We start from the raw sequence: 7725 nt of genomic DNA, 5'->3' as shown, positions 1-7725 counted from the left end.
CCAGCCACTGTGGCTGGTGGACAAAATTTTTAATTTCCACCCCTGGTTGGAAGTGGTGTGGTGGTAATGGACGTTAGTTTTAGATTAGACATTTGACATTCGCGCTCCACAGATTCAGCAGTGTCTAACCTCAGCCCACGGAGGTGGGCTGACTGAAATCTGACTGCCAGCGACAGGAAGACGCTGCTGAATCAGTGGTTGGAAAGTGCAGAAATTACTCCAATAATTTCAATTAACTGCTCTGATTTATCTACCACAAACTCTGGGTGAGCAACTCCAGCTTCTATATCCCTGGCTTGGTCTAAAATAACTCTAATCAGCTCACAAGAGCAATCATAAGTCCCTGCATGAAGGCAGCTGCCATGTTTGAAGGATGTATATCAGACTAAACCAATGATATCACAGGATCAGAGTTAGTCCCGCCCCCCTGAGTTTGATGGGTGAGGTTGACAGTTTAAGCAATTAGAAGATAACACAGCTGCACTGGGGCGTGAAATAAATAAATACACAGTGATATAATTACATGTGTCTTTAAATAAAGAATTTGAATATAACATCTAGATATTTAACGGTATATTTATTTATTTCATGGGACGTTTACATTATTATTATTTCATGTTAATCGTGAACTAATTTTGTCTCTTTTAAGCCTCCATAAATGCTAAGGTCCTAATCTTCTCTCTCTCGTTTCCAACAGCTAATTCTACCACAACCTTTGAGAATGACCTTGTGAACATGGTTAACAAGCTTACATTGACTCATTCGGACCTCACCATGGACGTTAACCACGCCATTGTCCAAGCTTTGAGGTAACACTTTATTGGTGCATTTTTGAATTATTGCGACCGATAAGCGAAGTTTTAAGTGCTAAACCTGTTTTTACTTCTATTTTAGGCAAAAGCGGCAAGCTGATGACAGGTAACCTTTTTTTTTCTTTTGGATGAAGTTAATATTTAAGAAAGAAACTACACACACATACATTTTTCCAACAAAAATGGTTCTACGATCCTCTACCAGAGTCCTGGGAGCTTGAGGGATCTGAGCAGGATCTTGGCTGTTCCTAGGACGTTTATAAATATATTTTTCTATCTAAACAAAATCCTGTCTTTTTCCTGCAGTGTCCCCAAGCACACCTTGGATGTTGACATCACCAGCCCGACTTTCACTAATGTAAACCTACGCTACGTCGCACACACAGATGCTATTAGTGCCTCAGTGTCTACTCCAGCTGCCGGCTTCCTTGGCCTTCAGTTGAACCCAGCTCAGAGGAGTGCCAGATTATATGGGCGATACCTTGTGAGTTTCATTATTATTATTTTTTTTTTTTTGGATGCAATAGACAATTATGTTCAGATATGAAAATATGTCTGAACAATTTATTTATTTATTTATTTTTATGTAGACTGACCCAAGGACGGATGTTGACATCTTGCAAGTCAGATCTTTCACGGAAGCAGACAAGACCAACTTGCAGATTGTCTACAACATGGAGGCTCAAAAGGCAATGGTTTCTGAGCTCAAGACAAGACTCCCGTCCATCGTCGATTCACTTAGAGCGTTTGCTGACAAACACCACATCGCGGGGAGCGTGGAGTTCCTGACGGACTCCATCGTTAGCCACATCAATGACGCCTACGACGTTGCTGCCAACTCTCCTCTTCAGACGAGCCAGATTTCGATCTTCTTCAGGAACACCATTGTGCGGTACCAAAAAATTGTCCAGACCTTCCTCGATGCAGCCATTAAAGTCTTGAGAGAGACCCGCTTCAGGCTGCCCGGGTCTGATGAGCTGACCACTCTCCCTGAGCTCCTACAGAGGCTGACTGGCAGCGTTGCTCATACGCTGGAGGAAACCATCAAGCCTATCCATGACAGAGTGGAGGCGTACTACAACGATCTCGTCAAGACGTTAGACAGTATTAAAGTGCAAATGCCAGATGGTGATGTAATTACTGGACGCCAGATAGCTTTGGAGGTCAACAATGTTGTTAAAGAGCTCTTTGTATTTGTGGTGGATTTTTTGGGAAACATAGACACAACGCTGGAAAAGATAGGTGAGCTTCTGAAGGCGTCCGTTGAGGAAATTCAGGGGGTTGTTGATTCCGTCGAGTCTGACTTTTTAGAGTCCATGCTCCTCGAGATCAACGCCATGTACCTCAGGGCTCTCTCAGCAGTTCGCGACCAGATCTCGTCTTTCGCCGCAACAGACTTTAGCAGGGCGTGTGAGTCCATCCTGGACGCCATCATTCAGTTTATAGACCAGTTCAACAACAACGTTTTGGGTTATCTGCGGCAAACTTCAGAGGAAGTCCAAGGCCGCATGTTAGTCAGCGACGGGAAGCTCGAGATTACCCTTCCAATTGACTTCCAGCAATAAGTAACCCTCGCAGACTGAGAAATAAGTCTGCATGACACATTAATATCTACTCAGGACAAATAAAATATGTGCACACCGTAACAATATTCAGAGCAACAAGTTTGATAGAAGGTCTTGTTTCTCATTTAATTGTGAACGTTCTGTAGAGACACTGAATTTGTGATATTTTACTGAGACTCGTTCCAGCAAAGAGTGACAAGTATGAATAAAAGTCAATAAAACCATTTCTGAGTGCCTGATTATTATTTTTATTTTGTATCCAAATAGCCGTCAACGTTGATGGACGTTGCGTCTCTCTGAGTTTTTATTGTCGACGAGAAATCTTTGGAAATTTGAGGCCCGGAGGCATTTCCAGTGATTTTACCTTTTTCTAATTTCAAACAAATACATTTCTGATTTTCTTTTAAAAATTTATTTGTTTGTATTTTTTCTTTTACCTGGAAAGGTGGGGGAAACCGAAGTGCTCAGAGAAAAGCCACAGAGAAGAAAAGGGAGAAATCCGTTGGGGGATTTCTGCAACCGTTTAGGTCAAACCTCGTTAAAAGGCGGGCAATCGTGTATTTGCCGGTGTTTAGCTTTGGGGATAAACATTGGAGTCTGCTCTGTCTGTCTGTCTGTCGGCAAATCACACAAGCCAAAGGATGAATTTTAACAAAACTCTCTGAAAATAATCACCAGATGGACATTTACAACTAATTAACCTTTCAAGACAATGCAACAAGTCCTAATCTGAATCGTGACTCCGTGAGCGTCTCTTTATCTGTATGTGTTTTGACAGAATCTCTCATTTAACTGAAACTCCTAGATGACTTACAAATCAAGATGGGGGGGGGGGTGTCTACACACATTTCTACAGCCAGACACAGACAGTGGTCTCTGCCTGCCTACAACACAGCGAGCAAAGTTAAAACGTCAACGACAGTGACTACTGTCACAAATAATACTAATACTAAAAGAAAGAAACATGAAAGAACGCCATATAACATTTTCTTAGTCCTCGACTTAAACTTTTCGATAAGGTTCTTGATCTCAACCTGCAGCGTACTGATGAGAAAGCTCTCCAGGTCTTCGTCTCTCGTCTGGAGCATCTTTTCCAGCTGCTCTGAGGGGTACTTGTCTCTAAGCTTCTCAACCATGTTGTCACATACCTGTTTCGACTTCTTGGCTTTCAGAGGGAAATCCTCTGTCATTTCGATCCCCTTCATGGTCTGGGCCACCAGATCCTTGAACGTGGCGAGCTCCTGTTTCGGGAGCGCTTTCAGGTTCGTGAAGGCGTCACATCTGATCAGGACACGAGCCATCAGCGTCGACACGTACAGCTGCAGTTTGTATTTGCAGCTGGCTTTTTTAATGGTTTCGAACAACGGTTTAGGGTTTTCGGCTGCAGCTTTCTGGAACAGTCTCATCTTGAGTCAAGTATGGGGTTTTTTCTATCACTTTGTAAAGAATACGGGAAACTCTAAACTGGTCTGTTTCTGTCAAGAACTTCTCAACAAATGAGCCAGGGTGTGGCAGAACACTGTCAAAGCTTTCATGGCCTTTGTAACGTCACTGAGACACGTGACGTCAGACCCGAACGAGCGCCTTTGTTACGTCATCGGGACACTTGACAGCACGCATGCGCACCTTCACAGCGTCGTGAAAGCGGAACTGACAAAATGAACAGCAGAGGGCAGCGTTACTGAACAAACAAGCCTTCAAACAATAATACGAGTTTTGCCCACTCCAGGTTGTACAAATCAATAATAGTTATATTTTAACTTTTGTTTTCTGTCTAATAATTAAGATTTGTTAGTATCTTACCAGCCTTAGAGGTCCGAGTATGAAAGAGGAGGCTAAAGTCTTCGTTCAGGCTAGGCTAATGGCTAGCCAAACGAGTCCAGTTCGCTTGTTTGTTTTCGTTTTTCAGGCTTATAAAAACAATACCAAAACGTCATACCGGTTTAAAATAGCCCACCACATTGGCTAGTATTAAACCTTAACACTTTAACGTGACACGGTTTGTTTAGTTTATCTTTGTTTTTTGTTTGTTTTTTCAGTTAATCACCGTCTGTGTTACTCCGCCGCCGAACATAGGCCGTTATCCATCTGCCACCGGTGGTGCTGAGGCTGCGAATGTATCACTCCGCCTGATCAGCGCGTCTAGTCGGCCCAGCAGTGTCTTCTATATTAATATATTTTAATTTTTATCATTACATTTAACTATTATCATTAATATTATTATATGTTTGTGGTTACTCTGTTTCGGTGGTTTACTCAACTCCCGGCGGACTGATACATTTATCAACCTCAACACCAACGGCAGAAACGTACTGTACGCTGGCGGAGTGACACAGAGACGTTGTTCGGTTGAAAAAAAAAGACAACAATAAGCTAAACAAACGGTGGATTGCGAAAGTTTAGATGCTTAATATTAGCTAATGTCGCGTTCTTTTATACTGTCATGTCGTTTTTGAGAAAGAATGGATTTTATAAGCCTAAAAAATGATTAAAATCGGCACTAGTTTGCCTACCCCTCTAGGAAGACTGCTCTAAGATGGCTGATAAAACTGGTGATAACTATTTTACAGAACAGCTCTTCAACAATGACTAGACTATGCCTGTAAGTCTGTATATCAGTAAGAGTTGTGTGCAAACTCATGCTCAGAGTATGTGTCGTGTGGATGACTCTCAGCTACGGCCACACCAAATTTGAGCTCAATATCTGGAAACCTGACTTAATTATTACCATTTCTGTGTCTGCTAAGGTCAGTTGGCTGTAGTGGTTATCCTGAATCGAATTAACTCCAAAAGATTATCAGCTGTTGAGGTACATCCATTGATTGCTTACTGAAAGTTTCATCAAAATCCACCTGGTGGTTCATGGAATATTTTGCTAACAGACAAACATGGTTGATGACAACAGTTCAATCAAAGACGTTGCCCAGTGAGACGTACTTTGAGTACGTGTTGTGGCTGACTCCCAGCTAAAACCACACCAAATTTAGGCCCAGTGTCTTTAAAAGCGACTGAATTATATCCATTTTTGTGTTGTGTACAGTCAGTTGGCTGTGGCGGCCATGTTGAATCAGGTTGAGTCTGAAAGTTGAGTAGCTGTAGAGGCACATATAGTGATTATTTCCTGAAAGTTTCGTTAAAATTGGTCCAGCGGTTCATGAGTTTTTTTGCTGACAGTCACTCACGCTCACAGAGCTGAAATGCAACTTATTGTTCTGATGAAATTTCTGTTTTTACTGAAAGTGTTTAAAAAAAACAGGAGTCCACGTCTCCACCAAATTCCTTTCAGATCAGCCGAGTTTCATTTATGAGCCTTCCCTGACAGACTCGCGGCGGGCAGCCAGGAGCATCTCGTGCCGATTTCCCCCGAGACCTGACGAGCGCGAAGCAGACCTGCGGTCACTCCTCGCGCCGCTCAGCGCCGACGGCATCGCTTGTGCAACATCGAACCCGTTCTCCGCTGATTAACTTATCTTGAGTTCAGTTCTGTTGTAATCCCAATCAAACAGGCTTCTTTTGTTTTTCGCCAGCAGGTGAAAGGTTAGAGACGACAACAGCAGCAACAACAAAATAACTCTGTCAAACGTAGCAGGCAGTTGTACAGGTACTGAGCTAAAGTTTGGTGTGGTTGGAGCTGAGTTTGGTTAGATTTTAGCCGTTTGTTTTTTTATTTTTTTTAGCAAACCTCCGTATAGAACATAGGGTCGTTAAAGAATAGTAGGAGCTGGATCGTGATTCCAATCACCACCAGAATTTAATCATCTGTTCTTTCTGACGACCTCAACGTTTCGTGAAAGCTTCATCAAAATCAGTAATTTACCTTTTGAGTAATCTTGTGCACAGACAAACAAACGCTACTGAAAGCGTGCACCTCCTTGGCGGAGGTCAGTAATGGTCCGGAGGTGAAAGGGTTCGCATCACATGACTAATTTAGTCCTTTTTACGTCGATCCATGACTTTAATCCCAACTCGAACCAGTTCAGTTAGGAGGCTGAAAACTTTCCTGAGGAGCTGTATCCTTTAACCCAAGTTTTACAAAGCTGTCAGATCCATTTTACCGGGAAATCATCAGTAAAACCCCAAAACACACCTCAGTTAAAAGGCTAGCATTCCTCGAAGTAATGCATATCGCCCGCCACCTCTCAGGCCTGAGTTTTAGGCTAAGGTCCTCTCGTGTTGAGAAATGAGGGAGTTGCAGTCATTTAGGTGGAACCTTAAACAGAACGTTACGCTCAGCCTCGTGCAAAAACTGCGACATCTCACATGGAGCTGTTAGCGCTTGAAGTATGTGCGGTGAATGACTCTCAGCGACTACCACCCCCACCGCCAGCTCCGTACCTTTAAAGCCGAGGTTAAAGTCATCTCTGTGTAGGCTGAGGTCGGATTCACCCCCTGAAAAGTTGATCACTGGCAGATGTTCATCCAGTGGTTAACGTTTTCGTCTGAATTCATTCAGGGCAGGGGGGGGGGTTAGGATATTTTCCTAACACACTCAAGCAGACGCGGGCGAAAACATCGCCGCTCCGCCTTCGCCGCTCCGCCTTCGCCGCTCCGCCTTCGCCATCCATGGCTGGAGATTATAAAAAACTGAACAGGACCGGCGACTTTTTTTTCCTGCTCTGACATGCTCCTCTGGCAATGGAGTCAGGTTTCTGCTCTGCTTCAGACTCTTCAGCTGTGGGTCAAAGGTCAACCTCTCCTCCTGGAAGGATACGTTGGTTAGTTAAAACGATAACGACCTCACAACCTTTGTCCTGAAGATGTTCAGCGGAGAGCTGCAGAGTGGGGAGACTTTTAAACTGAAGTTTTTACTCCAAAAGCACTTCGTCATCGCCTGCCGGAGAAAAAAAAGGCAAAGGCACGCGCGTGTCCGTTAGCAAAATATCTCACAAACCAGCGGACATATTTTGGTGAAACTTGCAGAGGGCGATCATCAGTTATACATCTGCAGCTGATTTACTTCGGAAGTCAGCGCAATTAAAGATGGCTGCCACAGCCAGCTGACCTTAGAAAACACAAAAAAAGGCTACAGGCTACTGTTAATTTTACAGATGCTGAGCTAAATTTCGACGTTGTAGTAGCTGGGAGTCATTACCAAAACATAATCCGAGCGAGACACGTCACAGTATCACCTGAGATGGTTTGTGGCGTTTTCAAGGTTTCACCAAAGCGGCTACACCTCCATCATTTCTGTTTCACCAGATGATCTTAGGTTAAAACTCTGGCATGAAAGGCAGTGGGCGACATGCATTCCTCAAAGAAGTGATAGGTCTTTCTGTCAGTCACTTTGGGACATTTAGATTGAAAAACAAAATTGCCATAAAAGAAATCTGTGATCAATATTTGTGTGC

At 43.4% G+C, this 7725-nt stretch overlaps 1 protein-coding gene and 1 long non-coding RNA gene across 3 annotated transcripts in view; one reads left to right on the top strand and one right to left on the bottom strand.

Annotated features, from left to right (window-relative positions):
* apobb.1 (apolipoprotein Bb, tandem duplicate 1) overlaps window positions 1-2601 on the top strand; it is a 19827-nt gene extending 17226 nt beyond the window's left edge. For both annotated transcript variants that reach the window (XM_017411891.3, XM_017411890.3), the window contains exons 27-30: window positions 698-809; window positions 895-918; window positions 1119-1296; window positions 1403-2601. In XM_017411891.3, the coding sequence (XP_017267380.1) occupies window positions 698-809; window positions 895-918; window positions 1119-1296; window positions 1403-2377 (1289 nt within the window). In that variant the 3' untranslated portion in view covers window positions 2378-2601. The remainder of the gene's footprint in view (window positions 1-697; window positions 810-894; window positions 919-1118; window positions 1297-1402) is intronic.
* Window positions 1-4417, bottom strand: part of LOC112450377 — a 20005-nt gene extending 15588 nt beyond the window's left edge. The window contains exon 1 of the long non-coding RNA XR_003038970.2: window positions 4181-4417. This is a non-coding gene — a long non-coding RNA (uncharacterized LOC112450377). The remainder of the gene's footprint in view (window positions 1-4180) is intronic.
* Window positions 4418-7725: the final 3308 nt, after the last annotated feature.

This window comes from Kryptolebias marmoratus, linkage group LG19, assembly GCF_001649575.2.
Source record: "Kryptolebias marmoratus isolate JLee-2015 linkage group LG19, ASM164957v2, whole genome shotgun sequence".
NCBI classification, from domain to species: Eukaryota; Metazoa; Chordata; class Actinopteri; order Cyprinodontiformes; family Rivulidae; genus Kryptolebias; species Kryptolebias marmoratus.
The sequence above is the reverse complement of the archived record's forward strand: the minus strand, read 5'-3'. Positions and strand labels throughout refer to the sequence as shown.